We start from the raw sequence: 21,261 nt of genomic DNA, 5'->3' as shown, positions 1-21,261 counted from the left end.
GGCTATGCGTCGCTTGCAGGGACAAGACACACTTTGCAGGCAGTTGGGTCAAGCCTGTTCATAATGATGGCCGACCGCAATCCCCAGGAGGGGAAAGACATGCTGTGTATGTGTGAGAGTACTGCACTTATACATATTTATCAGGCAGGCTGTGCCCATTTCTGCCTGTATCTGTCACTTAGACATGGCATTAGTGTTACTTCCTGTATGTAAGCAAGTGTAATTTTGTTTTTGTTTTTGTCAAATCTCAAGCTGGGCTACAACTTGAGCCCTTTTTTTTTTTTTTTTTTTTTTGCCTATATTTGCTTGCATTTGGGCAAATTGGCAGCATTAAAAGTGAGCCGAATTCACTATTAGCAGTTCCTGTTTACTTTGACATTGAATAAAACTTGAAAACATGATGATTCTTAGGCAAGTTCTGGAGTTACAAGGAGCATCTTTTTTTACATGATCTCTGAGCTGATTTATGGAGGTTTAATTGTGATGGACATCGGAGATAATGATGAATCTAAAAATATGTGGCATCGGGCAGCTCTAACGGCATACTTATCACATGTACCATTATCACTAAAGGAGGCAGAGGAATAGCTAAACATTTGACACACCGAGCAGGAGAGTAAGAGGGAGAGAGAGAAGCCATTGCTAGCTGCTAAGCTAAAGAACGGTAGCTAGCGAAACTGAATAGCGTGTAAACAGTGGGATTAGTGAGAAAGTCGTTAAAAGAAGGAGAGAGCTATGAGTGCTTGAGCAGAACTACTGTACGTTTAAATGTATAGCAGAGAATCGAACAAAATTAACTGTGATGAGTTAGAGCAGCAAAAAGCAAAAAAACTACAATAACTAACTTCCTGTTGTTACCAACACCTTGCACCTCACACAGTATCTTTGCCTCAGTCCCCCACCTCCCTCAACTCTTCCTCAGAATTTGAAAACATCTGCATTATTAGCAGCAGTAGAGAGATGACAGGAAATGAGGGCAGATAGAGAGATGAAGGACCACATGAACAAATGTTGGGTTAATGGTTGGCACCTTAACCCTTAGGCCACCAGGCCTCCCCATTCTTACATCTTTTAAGATGTATTTCAAAGCTCTGAGGATTTCCTGAAAGGATAGTTAATTTTTTGTTTTATAACTTGGATCACATCGCTAATAACAACATTGTACTGGCCATTGTAACTACAGTGATCTGGTAACATTGCTAAAAAGTCCAATGGGGCAAGAAACACGAGCAGTCAGGCGATCAGACAGGTTTTAGATAAACCCCCAGGTTAGACAAACTTATATGGCACAGAAAACAAAGGTGAACAGTGAAAATTGTTACCCAAACTGTCTGTTGCAAGCATCCATCACAGTTTACAGACTGACTCTCTAGTTTAACTTTGACCTACCTACTGTACTTGACCTACGTGCACACTGTGTTTTTACTTTCAGGTGAGCTCACTTTCATTTTTATCTTCAAATAATGTGGTATAGATAAAGTGGTTAAACTGTTGTCTTGTTTATAACCTGTCTGATCATCTGACTGCTTAGTTGTAGTGATCTTCCCAGATCTCAGAAATTACCTTGGTGAGTACAATGTTATTCTTAGATGGGAATGATAGAAACCAAGCTAATAAGACCCAAGTTATAACAAACCAGAATTATTTTTTTAGCTCAGAGCCATTAAATGCACATACAAATCTTGCTTATTAAAATATTGTTATCATAACTGATCAAAATGACCCAAGTTGTAATAAACTGGTGTTACTCTTTTAAGAAACATTGGGAGCAGTCAGTGTTCATTAGCTTGCTGTCCTAATGCAGCATAATGACAAAAACATATCTTGTCAGTCGTCATGTCACTGCTTGCTCGTTCCTGATATAATGTTGACATGAGCAGGTTTGAATGTTCTGTGTCGGATTATATTTTATATCTTTTTGTCAAGGCTCTTTGCATTTTTATCGTATTGACATGGACATAAATCATTCAAATGGGGTGTGTGTGTGTGTGTGTGTGTGTGCACATGAAAACACACGTAGGTACGGTGTCAAAGAGAGCTTGGAAAATAAATAAAACATTTATTCATAATTATTTGTTTGTTGTTGAACTTTTATAGATTTATTGGCTGCATACAGGGCAAATGATGAAATCTAAATGGTGTATCTGAGAAAGTAGTATGAGTGGATGGCAAAAATGAGACTCCAAAATGGATTTCAGTTTCGTGGTCAAACCAAACTAAGTCCAGCTTCCCAAAATAGCTCAAAGTTGAATATTTACAGCCCCTGTTTTCCCTTTTTTCTAGCCAACAACTGTCCACCCCATCACCACCATCTCCTCGTCAGCACATACCCTTAAGGCTCTTTGTGATTTGGAAAATCATTTTTTCTTCTGCGGTTTCTTGGTTACTGGATTTTTCTTCCAGCTTAAATGAAGTCATACCTCTCTCCGCATGCATCAGTGATGTGTCTTTGTCGTTGCAGAGGCTCATGTCCAGAAGCACAGCCTGCAGACGACGCAGAACCTCCTGCAGGAAGAGGTGGCACGTGCTGAGGAGCATTCAGAGGTAAACGAAACAAAACGCACAAAAAGCTCCTAAAATGGAGCTCTATCCTCTTGTTCTTGCAGAGAATCAAAGATAGTCTTTCATCACTTTGGCAGCACAGTTGTGGATGATTCTTGAAAAGCCTCTCTGACAGCCCACCCACTTCTGTGCAATCTGATTTCTAAAGACATGAGGCATATACATACAGTGAGCCGTCCACCGACATCTGAGAGAAACTAAACCCACTTGCTTCATGGCAGCCTCTGCAGAACTCCCTCCACATACTGTACATGTGTTCTGCCAATCCTGCATTCAGATTTTACAGTTTTAAGGATTTTGGAACAAACATATTTTCTCCCAGCTACCTAGCCACAATTGTCTGCATCTTACTACTAAATATTAATTTTCCAAGTAATTCCTCTTGGGGATGAAGCAGCACTCGTTCAGCAGGTGTCCCTGTACCACTAAAAATTAAAGAAGGAGATTAGATGTTTTTGTTTGAATGATGAATTCTTGCGAGTCCATTTTTTAAAAACTTATATAGAAAACTGGGGGTAGTAATGAAAATGTGGCCATGTTTGAGATGGACATTATATTGTAGCTGACTCCTGCTTGCCTGCACAGATCAACAAAGCACACACATCCCATCCTAGCAGGTCATTGCTCCAACTAAGTGGGAAAATGAACTATACTGTGACTCACTTCAAAAGCCATAGTCACCAAACCCAAACACATCACATGCTCACATGCTTAGCTTAGATACTAATTTGTCTACTTGGCCTTTACATTACAGTTCCAAATCATAAAAGCATGTTCTCCCATTTACCCCTAGTGGTATCTATCCATGCAGATAATATCTGTAGAGGTTTGTGATGTCTGCCTCTACCACAATAGAGAAGAGGTACATTGTGTTTTGTTTGTGGTGCTCACAGTATTATGAGGAGCATTGTCCTAGTTACTCAGGATAATCCCCAAACATCACTGTGAACTGTTTTTTACTTTTGGTAGGAAATAGTTCCCAATCAAATGAAATGAAAAAACAAAAAACTATTTAGTCTTTGTCGAAGCAGAATCAAAAAATGACCAGCCCAATACAAAATAAATTATCTGGTGACCTTGATGCATTCATAGCTGTCTAATAGACTAAGCTGTGAAAGGATGATGAGATGATCATTGTAGCTTAACTTCAGTACAAACAGCTAGTTACAAAAGCTGCATGTGCTCACTGACACTCGCCTGTAGGCGTGTATTGTATAACTCCCATCACAAAACTACCCACTTTTTTTAACATGCGTGTACTGACATGACAAGTGTGTGTGCACACGACACAGACAGCACACACAGCTGTTGTTAGAAACCTATTTTCCATGATTCTGTCGAATTCATGACGAATAGCAGTTAGCGGACCTTATCCTGTGTGTGCTGTAGAGATTTTTGGACCAAGATAACAACATCTCTTAATTCTGTCTTCCTCAACTTTGTTTATCTCGCCTGCTCAGTCAGCTCATGGTGGATTATAGGTGGATTTTTCACAGGCTGTGTTTGTTAACAGGATATCATTGTCCTACTGAGAATAAACTGCTGATTTTTAAACCATATGGATGTGCTTTGCAGGTTACTTGAAAAGATAGCAAAAAGCAGTACCCAAATATATAAATCGGCCTATTATATTTTGTGGTCTAAGTTTTTTGCATCTGTTGTTTCTCTGTCTACCTAGACAGAGAAATTCATTACATACAGCCAATGAAAACATTTCATTTTAAACTCATTTGCATTAAAGAGTAATGCCACTGTTCTATCATAGGCTGACGCTGACACACACAAAGAGCCACAGACTTTGAACCACAACACACACAAACTTTCTACCTGATGTCTCCTTCTTATCTATAAGTATGGACACACATGTTGAACGAACTACCAAACATCCACCGGTGAAAAACTGCAATGCAGTTGTCAGTTTGAAGGTTAGATTACTAACTGTGGTTATTGTTGGTAACTTCATAATAATACAAGTCCCAGAGTTCAGCTACTTTTTTTAGAAATACAACAGAAGAAACTTTTTACATTGCATGATGAAAATTTGATGTCTACTATATAAATCACCGTAGCCATACATTTACTGGTACAGACGCAAATAGCTTTCTTCTTCAAAATGCCCGGGACCGGCGTTCAGCTCCTCCAGGTTGCGTCACCACGTGACCTAGGCTGTGTGCACAAATTATGTGCAGTGTGCAGATGAGCCGGCTCTTGTTTTCCAAATTTCTTCCTGTATGTGCATGCGTCGTTTCCTGTGAATCCCCTGTGCTTGTACACGCTATTTAAATCCAGCCTGGGAAAGGAGGACTCCACCTCTGTCAGTGTAAACCACCATATAGAGTGAGAGTTTAATGAATTTAATGGTTATAACAGAATAAATGCCAGCCATAAATAGTTTAAAAAATTGGGTTTGATATAATAAAAATCTTAAAGATTATAACTTCTGCTTAAAAACATACCTGCAAGTGTCAACATTGGTCAGTTTTGATGCTAAACGTTTGTCTTTCCCCGGCAGCAGTGGTTTAGGGTCTCAGTGACACTGCCGGCTCAGCTGTCAATCAAACACATACAACTTCCTGCCCACTCAGAGGCTTGGAGGCTAAAGGAGCATTTCTGATATTTCTTTCATTTAGTAATGAAAAAAATTAACGCTCAATTTGAAAATCACTCGTGAAATTCATTTAAAATGGACTGCATTGAATTTTGGCTACAAAATGGCTGATTTTTGTGGTTCCACGTTGACTTTAAAAATCAAATCGTATGTTAGCTTATGTATATACTATCAGTGTTTGGCATATTCCTGGTCTGCACTGTGTCTACATAAAACATATAAAAATAGACTTTTGGAAGGTCCTTGTTGGAATAAAACAATATCTGTTATCTTTGGATCGTCTGCAGCATTTATCTTTGTCTTTATGGTATTCATTACATACAAGAAACTTCAGCTGCAGACTTATAACATTCACTTCTGTTAACATGAATGATGCATTAACAAGCGCTCCTGTTTAAATCCTGCGTGTTCTTTTGGCCTCAATCAGCACAGTGAGGTAGTCTTATTCACAGATGAAACCCACACTGCTGCTCCAGGCTTGGATTGATCCGCTCGGCACACCTCCCCCACCTCCGATCAATACCGCCATGACTTAAAGCGGCTGTCCACTGATTGATTAAGCAACACCCAGCACTAACCAAACAGCCTCGCTGAACGAATGCTGAGAGCACCTCAGCACATTTGTTTATGAGACGGACATATCAGTATATATTTGGTACAGGTTTATTGTTTTATACCTTCTGTTTTTTAAAATAAATAACTCATAAAAATAACAGTTTCCAATAACTGCATGTTGAAGATTGACATATTCACTAATTCGTGTTGCCTCATTTTTTTTAATCTTATGATGAAAGAATCCTTAAAATTACACTCCTCGGCCTGTAGGTGTGTGCTACATAACTGTGTTTTAGTAGACCTGAATCAACACAAAGACATCTCTCCAATGTCTCTTGTTCTGTGACTATCTCCTCTAATCTCAGTCATTTGAGATTAAGCCCTCAGAGAGTCATTGCTTCAATGAAAAACCCGCCCTTTGATTTTCATGATAGTTCTACAACAAATACAGCTGTTTCCAAAACATCTTTTTTCAGAATTCGGATGTATTCACAGCTCTGTGACCATGAAAATCAGTTTTTTCCTCGGCCTCTGTGTCAGACAGAAATCGCCTGAAGTCAAACAATCTTCCTTATCAGGAAGATTCCTTGTCAGGTACCAACATGAAAACAGACATCTGATGAAGGAAACCAAATTTAAACTTCTTGTTGATGTATAAATCACTCACAGGACGGTTGCTGTGGCTTAAATGACCCTTCAGCCTCTAAACTGAGCTTATTTTACTTTATCTGGGTTTTAACTCGAGTTCACAGCTTCATTGTCTCAGTGGCCTGCTGATTGTGTGTTAAAGCTGTTGGATTGCGGACTGATGTCGTCAGGGACTGCACTGCTGCCAAAGTGATGTTTTCCCTTGTCGTGGTCCTTGTCATGCGCACACGTACAAAAACCCATTTATATAACTGTATATATGGCTTAATAATTAATGAATATCCAGCAGATATCTTGCTGCATTCACCGGGTTTCTCTTATTTCCTTTGACAGGAAACCAGGTTTTTTGTTTCAGTTATGTGTCAAAGATCAAGTTACTGTGAATAAAGAGATTGCAAGTAAACAGTGACATAAACTGATGAAATAACTAAATTAAAATGCTACTTTGGGACAAAGCTATGATCAAGTTTAATGGCATTTTTATTTATTAATCAAAACAAAATGACAATGTCATATCAGAGACGAAGAAATTGGACGACTGACTGATATTATATGGTATTTGTTCAGATGATATACTTGTATCAAGGGTTGTATTATTTTCATTATCAATTATCTGCAAATTATTTTCTCAATAATCATTTTGTCTATAAAATATCAGAATATTGTGAAAAATGAAAAATATATTGAATATATTCAGCTTATTACACAGAAAAGCAGAAAATCCTTAAATGTCTTAAATGATCAATCGATTACTGAAATCATTGCCGCTGATTATTCTGTTGATCGACTAATTCATTGTTTCAGATCTAAATGTCCCGTGTAACCTGATTTCTCCCAGTGACCTGGTTTCTCCTGTCGACCTGCTGTCTCTTAATGATTACTAAATTCCTAAAACAAAGGAAACTGAACCGAGACTTAAAGGCTGGTGTTATTCTATATTTTTCTCATTGTCTACAAGTCCTATGAAAAAAAACAACAACACCAACACCGTGTTAGTCCTCCTCTTAATACTGTCCGACCTCCCTACCCTGTCTGAAGCCCATTCATTCCAATGAAGACATAAATCTTTAAAATCAGCTCACAAATACACAGTTTCATTTTCAAAAAATGTTCAGTAATTTATTAAAACAGCTGGACACTGTAGTTTTTAGCAATTTTAATCAAACAGTGGCAAATGCTGCATTTTTTGGGGCCTATTTTTAGCTGCGGATTAATACACATTTACGGCACAAGGAGGGTGTATGTGGGATTGATTCAAAATAAACTACAGGTAATGAAGGAACGTGTCATGTAGTGTGACATTGTGGCTCATTGATGTGTTTTTGATAATTATCTTGGACAACAATGCTGTGCTCTTTGGCACAGAGGAATAAGGCTTTGACTACACAGACAATACTTGTTATTAGGATCAATTCATTGTTGGTTTTTCATTTAATTTGTTGACCATGAGAAAAATAATACACCAGATTTATGCTTTATAAAAAGTCCGTCCTAAAGGATAAGACCAAGTGTTACTTCTCACATGTCCTTCCATTAACAGTCGCTTGTCACATGTGCTTGGGGGAGTTTCTGGTTTATTACATCTCCTCCCACCGTGTCTTCCCCCACTGAGAGCGTCTCCATCTGGCATGGACGCCATTAAATAACATTAGGTTAAAGTGAAAATATTGGCCTTCTTGGCCATACTGCCAGTATACAGCTGTTACCTGCAAAGCTCATATAATTTGATCTGGAGTGTACAAACAGTAATCTGCATTGAAGGTATCTCCTTCCTCTTAGTCTTGAGTTGAAATACAGCAGTTTAATGGTGCAAAAATACTAAATCAAATCAGAATCAGAAATACTTTATTGATCCCCGAGGGGAAACTCCATCCAAATAAACTCCATCCAAGAAGTCTGCCGGCTATAGTAATTTTTATGGAGGTGAATAAATGGCAGATCAAACTGGAGGTGAAACAATTAGTCAATTAATCGATTAGTCAGAAAGTTCTCCAGCTTCTGAAATGTGAGTGTTTGCTGCTTTTTATTGTCTTATATGACAGTAAACTGAATATTTGGGGGTTTTGTTCTGCTGGTCTGACAAAACAAAATATTTCAATATGTCACCTTTTGGCATTTTTTCACAATATTCTGACATTTTATTGACAAAACGAGTAATAAATAGTAGAAAGTAGAAAATAGAGTAGAAAATAATCATTAGTTGCCACCCTAGATCTAACCATGTCAGATGAACAAGTTGTTCATCTCTGATATTGTGATTTTGTTTTGTTTTTTCAGAAATAAAAATGCCATTAAACTTGGTCATAGTTTTGTCCCAAAGTAGCATTTTAATTTAGTTATTTCATCAGTTTATGTCAACAAAATATCTCCTTAACAACCAATTATTATTTGTTTATATTTCACCTTCTCCACACAGTTTCTTACTGTTTTTATTTGCAGTCTTAATTCACAGTAACTTGATCTTTGACACATCATAAACAAAAAACTCGGTTTACACAATAAGATTTCTGCTGGAGAATCCTGATTATAAGGCCATATGTACAGTTTTTTGTTTTGTTTTGTCAAGCAGACGAGCGTACAGTGTTTCCTCACAGTATAAATGTGTCCGACCTTCACAAATAGTAAGCTCAGAAATACAATGACACATAGCTGAGTGTAATGATCTTTCCTTTCATCCCACCACACTGATCTCACAGTGATACTTTCCCTGTCCACAGTCTTTGTCATGCTCATGTTTTCTTGTAAAAACCCTGTTAGAAACCTTTTCATGTGTGTACATGACCATGAAATCAGGTTCCCCCAGCTGAAGTGTAGCTGTGTTAACCAAACTGTGTTTCTCTAATTCCTTACCGCGATTATGGAAACCTTATTTACATGACGTCTAAGAAATGAGGTTACTGCAGACAGTCAACAGTATCCTGGTTACTTAAGTGCATGTAAATAAACATGAAGCACTATATTTTGGCTACAAACGCCCCACTCTTTGCCTGTGTGAACACGCAGAATGTAATTAACTGACCAAAATGTGAATAAACCCTTGCCTTAGTCCCAGGCCTGTAAAACTAAGTCAGAATTGGCTTTTATACAGTCACTGTGGTTAATGCAGTGATTTCTTCACAAATATAACTTCTGTCCACGATGTTTGGCTCAACCAGACGAAGCTTCTCACATCCTGGGAACACGTACAGAGACAGATCATACGGCTTACAAGTGTTGCCAAATGTAACAGTTGCAGCACATGAACCACTGCTGTGTAAAATGTACTTACAGTGAAATATTGTAGCTGACAAACTATGCCAAAGTTCATGGCTAAACATCCCAGAGCTGATTAAATCCTCTTTATACTTAGAGGAGTTTGTTTGAACGATTCCCCGCAGTTGGACCTCCCTTTGTGTGTTGTCCTGTCTGCTGATGCCGGTTTATTTGTCTGTCCTGCTTCACAGGAGCTGCTGGAGAAGTTCATGGAGAGGAACGTAAGCCTGGATGAGTTCCTGGACTCCTTCCAAAGCTCCAGGAAGACGTACCATATCCGCCGAGCTCAAGCGGAGAAGATGCAGGAGATCGCTCAGGCCAAGCGGCAGCCGGGCAAAACCAAGAGAGCGGAGGAGAGCAAAGTCCCAGAGGTGAAGAAGGACTCGGAGCAGCCTCAGAGGCCCAACGGCTTCGTAGCGCAGGGACCTCTTAGAGTGTTCCAGGTACGCTACGGCCTCACGCCAGCCATCCTCCTCCCTCATTACCCCGTTTCTCCCCCTGCCTCAGCTCCATGCTATCAAAGTAGTACCCCACCACCCGAACCCCAGCCGGGACAGACCCACATCCTCAGCCCCAGCAACCCACTTCCGGGACACGGCCAGCCGGTCGGCCTCAGGGTCATCGGACAGTTACCGGGTGGCTGGCCGGCTAACGGGCGGCCGGTGAGAGTGCAGCAGCTTTACAGGCCGAACCCTCAACAGCCTGAACCGCCGTACCGATAAGCTCGAGGAGGAGGGAGCGGATGAAAAGCCGGTTTGAGAGGTCTTCCAAGACATGGAACCAAACAGTGGCTGTCACAATCATGTAAGCAAAGACTGATCCAGAGACAGGCAGCACTGCAGACGTCCGTTTCTGTTCTCCATCCATGACACACAAATGTAACCAGAGCAGAGATAGTGAGGCGGCAGAGGACAGAGTCAGGGAGGACCAGGGATGGGCTCCGATAGTCGGATTTGTTAGCTCAGACGCTAACAAACCTCTTATCAAACCTTTTATCTCTCTTTATGCTTTTTTATTAGTAACGACCAAAACATATAGACGAATCCGGCGACTGATTTATGTGTTGGGCTCTTAAGCCGCCGTTACTGCGGTGGCAGAGTGGAACTGAACACATTTACACTGTGAGTGGAAGCAGAGATGTTCGTGTTTATCACAGTCTGCGGTCGGCCCCTCTAACAGATGAAGGTAGTCTGTGTGAAGTTATTCAGTCAGAAATTGGTTATGACACAGATTTGGGGAAACAATAACATCTTCTGTCTGACTTCCACAGTCTGGATGTGAAAGTGCTGCGTGGAGTAGCTAACTAAACGCAGCATGGATTACTAAACTTATGATTTAAATCATCAAACTCGTGACAAAAACATTTCAGCCAGGATTCGTAGTACCGAGCTAGCAAGAGACATGCAGGGTGGTTAGCAGCTCACCACCGGCCCCGTGTAGCCAGAGTGCTCGTTTCTTTAGCGGCTCATGGTCGGCCCTTTATTGACATGCCACTAAGACTGTGATCGAAACATGAAGATTTAATAATAATGAATAATAATGGAGATTTAGGAAAGTAAAACTAATTTCATGGAGTTAGAGGATTGTTGCTTTTACTTAAATTTTTTTGTTTTTCCAAAGTCTCAGTTTGTTGTTGGAGGATAACAGAAAAGACAACAATATAAAGATGATCATATTCTCATTTTATTTTATATTCACATTTCTTGGCAAAGGTGCTTAAAAAATTAAATCCTTTACAAGTGAGGTGCCACCGCAGTAACGGCGGCTCGTCTACTTCTGCCTACAACTCGAATTCGTCTACAGGTTTCAGCTTCTTATTGTTAGCCGACGTCAGCAGCTGCAGATTAAATCAGCCGTAGCTAATACACATGCAGTCTGTAACGGCTAAAATTAAAAGTTTTATACATTTCATATATAATGCTGCTCAAATTAGACTGCCATTAAAAACTGTAGTGTTTCTGCCTTCTCAGCCAACAAAAGGTGATCTTTGAGTTATTTTAGCCTTTAATTACTTGCAAATATTAATAAGATTCGATGAGGGATTCAGATTCTATAAGTGGATTCAATACTGCATTTGAATTCGATAAAATGCTATCGAACCCCATCCCTAGGGAGGACATGAAAGTTTTTATTGTTATTTTTAATTTAATTTTTTATTTTTATACTTTACACGGAGGGATGTGAAGCACAGGGTTGTGAAGCACACATCTTCAACGCCGATTTAAAAAAACAAAGGATCTCATTGTTCATTCATACAACTTAGGACAGAGAGGCGGTGTGAGATGCCAAGAGTCATCAAAGTGAATGATGGCATCAATAAAGTGGTGTTTAATATAAACTCTCATTGTTTTTCATCAAATAAGACATTCATACTTGGAAACATTCCCAAGATCATGAATGCTGATATTAGATCACTGCAGAGCAAAGTTTAAAACAAAAACTGTAGAGCAGAGCAGGTGGTATTTATTAATAATTCCCAGACAATAACCTGTCCATATCATGTGTGTTGGCATCACAGATGATTCCCCAACGCCGTCTGCCTTCTTGTGCAATTTCATGAACAGTGTTTGAGCTCACCAGATTTATTTATTCATGTAAATCCTATTTTAAATGGCTGACTTCAAAGCTTCTTGTTTACTGTGCTAAATGAAGAGCTGCTTCTCCTTTCAAGCCACTGTTTTTATTTCTCCCCCCCCCCCTCCCCGACTGAGATGCAGAGTGAGGGGAATTTAATCTCTATGAGAATGCCAGCGCTCTGCAAGCCCACAGTCGAATATAAGGAGGTTTAGGAGGTTTCTTCCCATTTCGCTCTCCTTTTTCTCCTTATCCATCCTTCAGCATTTAAATGGAAAAGCTTTGGATTGTAGTTTTTGATGGTTCTGCTCTTGAACAAACATTGTGCTCATTAATAACTCATATAAGTGCATGCTTACTACAGCTTGACAAAGTACATGAAAATGCCTTTTGCAGGCCAGTGCCCAGTTGCATAAAACATCTTAAGAAAATATTCTGACATCCTTACATTGTAAAGAAAGAGTTGTTCTAATTTAAAATGCGTCAATTCCTTAATAAGTATCCTTAAAAAAGTAAGATTTGTAAATGCATTTCAAGGCTCTGAGGATTTATTTAAAGGGTCTTTCTGATTCTGATTCCTGTTTTTCTTACAATTTGGGCCACTTTTATGGAGTTTTGGCCATAATTTCTATCTAATAACACTCAACTGCTGAGATCTGTGAATGCAGCTACATCGCTAAAAAGAAGTTGAAGTGTCAACAGATGCATGTCCTGTGTAAAATGAATACAGATCTTATTCTATATTGTTTCTTTAGCTCTACCTCTCCACCCACGTCGTTGGAAGGTCTCTTGTCTGATGATCTGAAATAGGTAAAATTGTTTAGCCTTTCATCCCTACAAGCAACATATTGTATTTTTAACTGAAGTACCAACTTTCTACATAAATAAAGTTCATTATAACTGCCAATCAAAGGCTGAAGAGCCTCTCAAGTCGCCCGGTCGTGAAAACAGCTGATGTTTGCTACAAAGGGACACCTACAGATATTCCAAAAAATATGGAGATGCTTCACACATTACCTGGAAATTAAGTTACCCAACAAATCCTGTACTGTCCGATACAGAAATACAGCTTTTATATGAAAGAATGATGAATTAATGGGTTGTTTTTTTTCAATTCTTGTGTTTTTTCTGTTTGTTTTTGTATCTATGTATCTGTTTTGCTTTGCTTTTTGTGTTTTTATTTATTGTGGAGAAAAACTGAAAACCAATAAATATATTCCACAACAAAAAAGAAGTCACGCAGGGCAAGAAACGGGAGCAGTCAGACGATCAGGCAAGTTGTAAACAAACCTCCAGATTAGTCAAACTTATTTGGAAGAGAAAATGAAGGCGAATGGTAAAATTATTCCCCTTACTGCCCCTTTACTTGTTTCTGATCATTTGACTGCTTGTGTTTCTTGCCATGTTGAACTTTTTTTTTTTAGCGATGTTGCCACATTCACAGATCTTACTTTGGAATGTAGTGTTGTTATAATCTTTAAATTAACAATGGCTAAAAGACCTAATAGATTGGTTAAGGTCTGTTTTCTGGTACACAAAATCCTAAATTGATATGTGCCATTTAACTTCATGCCTTTGACCACAGGGATTTGCTTACAGTCTCTTACTAAATAAAGGAAGGACACCTCGCCTTTTTAATATGCACACTACGAAAAAAGTTTGATTTGTAAACAAGATTTTAGAAATCACTTAATATTTTAACTTACCTCACAGATGTTTGAGATGTTTCTTGTTTCTCCCTTAAAGGAAAATTATTTTTAATCTTATTTGCTTTCTTGCAGAGATTTAGATGAGAAGATCGATATTACTCTCATGTCTGTACGTTAAATATGAAGCTACAACCAGGAGATAATTAGCTTAGCTTAGCATAAAGACTGGAAACGGGGGAGAAAAACAGGGGGAAACAGCTATCTACCTATCAGCACCTCTAAAAGTCACTAATTAACATGTTATATCTCGTTAAAGTGTAAAAACAACACGTTGTAGTTTTAGAAGAAGTTACGTGCCTGACTATTTCTTGGCCAGCAACTTCCTGGAGTCTCTGCTGGTTGCCTGGCAACCTCTCAGTGACAACAAGACTGCAGGAAGTTACCACAACTTGTGTTTTTTACACTTCAGTTTTTGTACAGATTAAACAAACATGATATAACATGTTAATTAGTGAGCTTTAGAGGCGCTGATAGGTGGATTTTGTCACCTTTGGACAGAGCCAGGCTAGCTGTTTCCCACCGTTTCCAGTCTTTATGCTAAGCTAACCTAACTGGCTCCAACTTCATATTTACCATACACACATGACAGTGGTATCAATCTTCTCATCGAACCCTCAGCAAGAAAGCAAATAAGCAATATTCACCAAAATGTCAAACTATTCCTTCAACTACCAAAGCTGAAGTAAGGGGGAAAATAACATTTTAAGGACATACGCTTTAGATGTAACTGGGCACTGGCTCCAACCAAACATGCAGTTCTGTGTCCACTCAGGGTCTTAGAGAAAAAAAAATGCAGTGCCGCTTCTGAACCTGTAGCACAGATGGACCCAGGGGGAGGGTAACGCCGGACCCATGCCAGAGAGACTGAACCATAATGACACCAAATCACCTCCGACATTCCTTTGTTGCAGTGACATTAGACCAAATGAAGGTTGTAATAGTTATTGCTTGAGTCTTGAGAGTGATGTTTTTGTAACAGTGCTGTCTGTTGTGGCCTAAAACAACCAAGAATCCACCCACAACAAATGCATTTTATTCAGGCCAGATGATTCATGTAAGATTGGTCGCTTATGTGTTTGAAATATTCTCAAAATGTAAAGTGCTTGTTTCTGCGACTGTGGTTTTGTTTGTTCAGTCTATTATATTGTGTGTCTCTTTTTCTATCAAGGATTTATCCCAGCAGCCTTCTTTTCGGGGGGGGGTGTCATGATACAGATAAATTAACGTTAAATTTAAATAAAGTGCGGCCACTCACTGAGCCAAACGGCCTCAAAGATTTCAGATGATTTGCATCGCAGCATCTCAGATGAAGGAGCTGTGGCTGCAGGCGTTCGTACCAGATGATTATGAGCCGATGTCAAAGCCGATCAGCGCTGTAGTGAGTGAAGATGAGCTAATAATATCCAAGTCAACTCGTTTGCGTCCTTACGTCTCTGACATCCAGTCATGTGTTTAGCAGCTACAGTATGTGTGACTCGATGCACATGGCTGGCAGAATCCCTCAGAATAAACACAGAGCTGAAGGAAGGAAATGCCAACTTGTTAGATATTCTGATCTCTAACCAGAATACACAGGGAGGGAAAAAAAAACAACCCAGCCAAGCACAAAATAACGACATGCTTTAACATGCCCTGGCCTTTGAAGGCATTGCTGGCTTTTGTTTTCATTTTGGTCATGTAATAGGTGGCTGGCCTTCTCTGTTCAACTGCCTTTTCAAATTGAAATTTAATTGCAGGTGCCTCCTATATAAACTGTTTATGGATTTACGACAAAAAGATAATAAAGAAACGGTTGAATTCCTCACACGAAATGATTTGCATGAGAAAGAGCATGTCAGCTCCCACAATAAGTCACGGTGTGTGATTCAAACGCTTGTTACACATATAGTAACTATCATTAATTCATGTTAAAGTGCAAAAGCAAAAACACAAAGAGCCCTGAGTCTTTGGGAAAATGCCGTTTGTATCAGGATGTCTAGGAACAAAAATAATTTAATATGTCTTGCTGTGAACAGTTTGTATTTCTAAGTATGCAGAAATCATTAGCGCTGTGATCTTGAATACATTTTGTCACTTGAGTCTGTTCTAGTACCATAAAATCTCCAGAGGAGACTTTGTGCTGCAGAACACACAGCCATAATGTGCTGTGACGGCTACTTTCCGAGCCAAAATAATTGCTAAATGATCTAAAGACGCAGCTTTTATATTTTCCAGCCTCTTTAACCAAAAGGCCACAATGAAGCTTTGGAGTCACAGCGCCTCGTTTAAGTTGTTACAGTCCACTGATGTTCTGTGTGGATACAGTCTGTCAGTGGCATCCAAACTAATACTGAAAATCAAACAGTTTGATATATTTAAGTACTGGAGGTAAATCCTTATTTATATGTTTTAGCCAAAAGCTGCGATTTAGAAAAAGCTTCACAAAAAGTTAAGTAGGTTACAAATACACAGGAGAAGTCGCATATATCTCAGAGCTGAACAGAGGAAACATCCAAAAGATGAATAAAATAAAAATAAATAACTGCAAGTGAAGAAACAGTGGTTCCCATTGTATGGTTTGGGGCCCCACAAGGGGTCACAGGATAAATTTGAGGGGTCCAGAGTTAATTAACACCAGAATCAGGTTTATCGCCAAGTAGGTTTTCCCATACAAGGAATGTGCCTTGGTATTTTGGTGCATAACAGTAAACATAGTATGAGAAAAGAAAAAAAACAAGCACTGCAAAATTCAAGAATCATAAACATAAAAGATTTACAATTAAAAAAATAAGAAACATATGTAAAATATATCTGTTTTTAAAATGAAAAGAGCAGTACAGTGTTTGAAACAACAGAGATGTCCCGAGCCATTCCTAGGGATCGGCATAGGGCCAGATCCTGGCATATTGTAATGGAGCTGTATCGGCTAAAATAAAGCCAATCAAATTCCAATCCTTTCTTTACTCTACTGTGTTTCGTCCACCACAGCCTGCTAGTTGCCTGCAAAGCTGCTCTCATTTACATTTTGCTGCATATATGACGGATATAACAAATCTGTTATCGAAACTATCTTCTTATTAGCAAAGAGCAGTGTACAAAACATTAATCTAGTAGCTTCTGTTTTTAGCCGGCGCTAACTGTCACTTTCACCGGTTTAAATGGAGGTTCATAGCAGCTGATTACAGGTCAAAGTTAAACTTCTTCTTTGAGCTCTTTGTTTTGCTTTTACAGATCTCAGCTTTACATTTTGGTTCAGTCTCGAGCTTCAGCTCTGATGAAGCCACCGCACACTAACCTGTCCAGCACCAGACATATAGACTTAGTGGAGCATTTAGCATTTAAACAGCTAAAAACAGAGTGAACATTGCACTTGATGGCAAGACGTTAGCCTGCAAATTAATGCTAATGTTGCTCCATGTCTGCTGGATGTCTAAATGAACAACTGTTTGCTAACATGTTCAACTTTATTAGGGGATATTATGTCAGTGTTGTGTTCACAGCTTGTTTCTGCTGCCGCCAAGTGGCCAAAAAAAATCTGAAATTAAAATTATTAAAATAAAACATTTAATATTATGGTCACAACTAGTAGACATTGCTGCATTTTAAGGGGTCACAAGCCAAAAGGTTGGGAACCGCCAGTATAGAAAACTAATACACGACTGAGAGGAAGAAAATAAATCAAACCTGTCCATTAATTCACGTTTAAGTGAAACTATAAACATAAAACTAGAGACTCGATATCGCATTAGTTCAGATTTACAGAGGCAATAAGTGTTTGATAGGGAAAAGAATAAAAGCACTTATCTTAATGCCAGCAGGTGTGTGACTGGAAGGTCACTGGTTTATATCACTGGTCCAGCTGGGAGAGAAAATCATTAACAAGTCCCTCCATTAACTGTCAGTGAGGTGACCCTCAGCATGGCGACCTCATCCGTCTTCTAAAGTGGGTGTAAACCAATGAAAGTGCTTCATACAGAACAATTTGTGTCAATAAGTCGTGGGGGAAATTATGATTGATAATTTAAGAATACATTAGTAAAAGTAAATTACATACAGCCAGCTGTTCCTACCGGACATTTTAAAACCGGTCTCTATGAAGCAGCTGAGGAATAATCATGCTAAAATATTTATATAAGTACATTAGGACATACTCAGCTTCTCTCTGTGTGGTTGAGAACCGTAAATGTGATGAACATCTTCGCTGGCAGATGAGCAGCTGGTCGACTTGAGACGCAGTCTGAACATCTGATTTACTGAAACACAACGAGCAGCAACTGTGTGTTTGTGTGTTGAATCTGTTCAGTGGAGACAATTTAAAGAACAATAGTTTAAAAGGGTTGTGCAACGTTTCCTTCACTCTGTCATATAAGAACGCTTTCACAGAAAAGCTACAGAAATCATAATGTCACAATCTCTTCACCACAGTTGTTGCATGTGGGATTCAGCACAGAAACCACCAAAGCAGACATTGGTTATCTTCGCCTTTAAAGCTACATTAATCCATATTTTTTAAACAGCAACTGTTGGATGGATTGCCATGAAATTCATGATTCCCAGAGCAAGAATGGTCATCCTGGACTTTTCCTCTAGCGCCACCATGAGGTTGATATTTTTGTTTTCTGTAAAACGTTTACTGTCTAAATACAACAGTAGATAAAACACTACTCGATGGATTGCCATGAAATTTGGTTCAGAAATTCATTATCCTCAGAGGATGAATCCAAAAGTCTTTGGTGACCCACTGACTTTCCTCCAGCGCCACCATGAGGTTGACGTTTGTTGTTTCGAGTTATTTGTTTCAACAGATATTGGATGGAGTGCCATTAAATTTGGTTCGGACATTCGTCTTCCCCTCAGGATGAATTGTAATAACTAGCGCCATCATGAGGTCAAAATACTTTGGTTTAAAACCAAATACCTGCAAAACATATTACATTCAAATCAGCCTCAGCTGAACTTTATCTTTAGTGCTAGTTAGCATACGTCAGCTTGCTAACATGCTAAACTAAGATGGAGAACACGATAAACATATCTGCTAAACATCAACATGTTAGCATTGCCATTGTTAGCATGTTAGCGTTTAACTTACAGTAGCGCTGTGCCTAAGGCTACATCCACACTACCAGCGTTTCCACTCCGTTTCATTCTCCGCCCATACTAAAGCGTCTGACAACGCATATCACTTGACCATTCACGTACACTGGGCATGCGCGTGCAGGTCCTCCCAGATAATGCTGTTTTTATTAAAACCGCTACAATCAGCTACATGATATTACGTTTTAGTGTGGATGTAGCCATGTACAGTTTCACAGAGCAGTTAGCGTGGCTGTAGACTCTTAGTCTTGTTAATATTAACATTCAGTGATGTGCCAAAATGTAATTATCACCCAACTCTGCATGTATTGTATTGTTACTGCTCTCATTAACCTTGTTTCAGCAGCTGTTTTCAGCAAATAACACTTGTTAAACCCACCAAATGGCAGTTAGCGGATAGCTGAAGAAAGTCAAACATCTCGCAGCTAAAGAGCCAGAGCTTAAGGGAGGATGAAAATTGGATTTAATGAATGCTAATGTTGCTCTGTGTCTGCTGATGTGTAAATAAGCAACACGTTAGCCACAACTTTAAAGGGCGATAGCGTTAGCATACTGTACATTTGTTTACTGATTGGTCATGTCAGAGGTGTGTAAACTCAAATTATATGGCAGGTTTGAGTAGTAGATTTATAAAAATGTACATAAGCAGGATCATAAATGCTCTTATTAACAGGCAGACGCCAATTAAGTTTTATTAGGACCCAAAGGTGGAGTGTGTGTAGGGAAAATGAACGCAGCAGTAATTACACACCAGAAATTAGGTCCTAAATTAAAGGTAGCTCCATCAGTGACACTAATTAATGAATCATTTAATAGTTAATTAAAAGGCAGCACAGTTGCTCAGTGGTTAGCACAGCAAGCAGGCCAGAATAGGGTGAGTGCAAATAGCTTTTTCAACCTGTTCTCCACCAATCAGGTGATTTAGAGATCAGAAAATGCCTATACAGCGAATATAAATCAGAAGATGGGATTTCCTTCTCACTGCTTATAAAACTAAGACATAATTGCACCTTCCAAGTCAGGAGCTTGGGCATAATTTCTCATAATGTGCTGCTAATAAACATGGCTGCCCACACTGTCACAGGGAGCAAAGATAACATTCACAACACTTCTACATTTGGTTGCTTTTAAATGAATTAACATACCAAAGAAGTAACATTAACTGTTTGAACCTCCATGAATCCACAGGCTGAATGATAAAAATATAACTAGGGCTGCAACTAACGATTATTGTCATTGTCAACAAAATCTGTTGAGTATTTTTTTAATTAATCGATTGTTCTAAAAAAAAAAAGCGCTCATCACTCTAGAGCTGTAAGTGACATTTTAAAATTGGTTGTGTTGTCTGATCAACAGTCTAAAACCCAAAGATATTCAATTTACAAAGATATAGAACAAAGAAAAGCAGCAAATCCTCACATTTGAGAGGTTGAAAACAGAGGATGTTTGGCATTTTTATCCAGCTGCGCGGCTCTATGGATGGCAATGCTGGTCAGCCAGTCGGTCCACAACTTTGGTCCAGACTGAAATATATCAACAACTATCAGATGGATTGTCATGAAATTTTCTACGGACATTCATGATCCCCGGAGGATGAATCCTAAAGACTTTAGTGATCCTCTGACTTTTCCTCTAGCGTCACCATGAGGTTGAGATTTGTGGTTTAGAGTGAAATTTCTCGACAACTATTGCATGGATTGCCATTAAATTTGGTTCAGACATTCATGTTCCCCTTATGATGAATTTTAAAAGCTTTGCTGATCCCTTAACTTTTCATCTAGCGCCATCATGAGGTCAAAATTTTAGTTTGACCAAAGCCTTTGGTTTATATCTGCAAAACTAATGACATTCCAATCAGCCTCAGCTGTACTTTGTGTTTTTGTTAATTAGCAAATGTTAGCATGCTAACACACTAAACTAAAATGGTGAACATGATAAACATTACACCTGCTTAACATCAGCATGTTAACATAGTCATTTTGAGCATGTTAGCATTCTGATGCTAGCATATAGCTCATAGCCCCAGCCTTACAGAGCCGCTAGCGTGGCTGTAGGCGCTTTGTGTTGTTGCTTGAATTTTCTGTCGACTGAACGTTTAATCGTTTCAGCATTTTTAAAAAAACATTTAAAAACTAGAAACTCTTCTTACTTTGGATATTGCTAGTAGCCTTCTGTCAGTCAACATGGTGTAGGTGTTAGCATGGCACGTCTGTTAGCATGTCTAATATGCTCTCATCGGGTGCTTTCCAATGGGACATTAACCCAAAAGCGTGGTGTGTT

At 39.0% G+C, this 21,261-nt stretch overlaps 1 protein-coding gene across 1 annotated transcript in view; it reads left to right on the top strand.

Annotated features, from left to right (window-relative positions):
- vps37d (VPS37D subunit of ESCRT-I) overlaps window positions 1–13,841 on the top strand; it is a 33,584-nt gene extending 19,743 nt beyond the window's left edge. The window contains exons 3-4 of the mRNA XM_044221415.1: window positions 2,462–2,544; window positions 9,817–13,841. Coding sequence (XP_044077350.1) covers window positions 2,462–2,544; window positions 9,817–10,347 — 614 coding nt within the window. The 3' untranslated portion in view covers window positions 10,348–13,841. The remainder of the gene's footprint in view (window positions 1–2,461; window positions 2,545–9,816) is intronic.
- The last annotated feature ends 7,420 nt before the right edge of the window (window positions 13,842–21,261 follow it).

This window comes from Siniperca chuatsi, linkage group LG14 (assembly GCF_020085105.1).
Source record: "Siniperca chuatsi isolate FFG_IHB_CAS linkage group LG14, ASM2008510v1, whole genome shotgun sequence".
In the NCBI taxonomy this organism is placed as follows: Eukaryota; Metazoa; Chordata; class Actinopteri; order Centrarchiformes; family Sinipercidae; genus Siniperca; species Siniperca chuatsi.
Note: the sequence above shows the minus strand (reverse complement) of the source record. Positions and strands in the feature narration are given on the sequence as shown.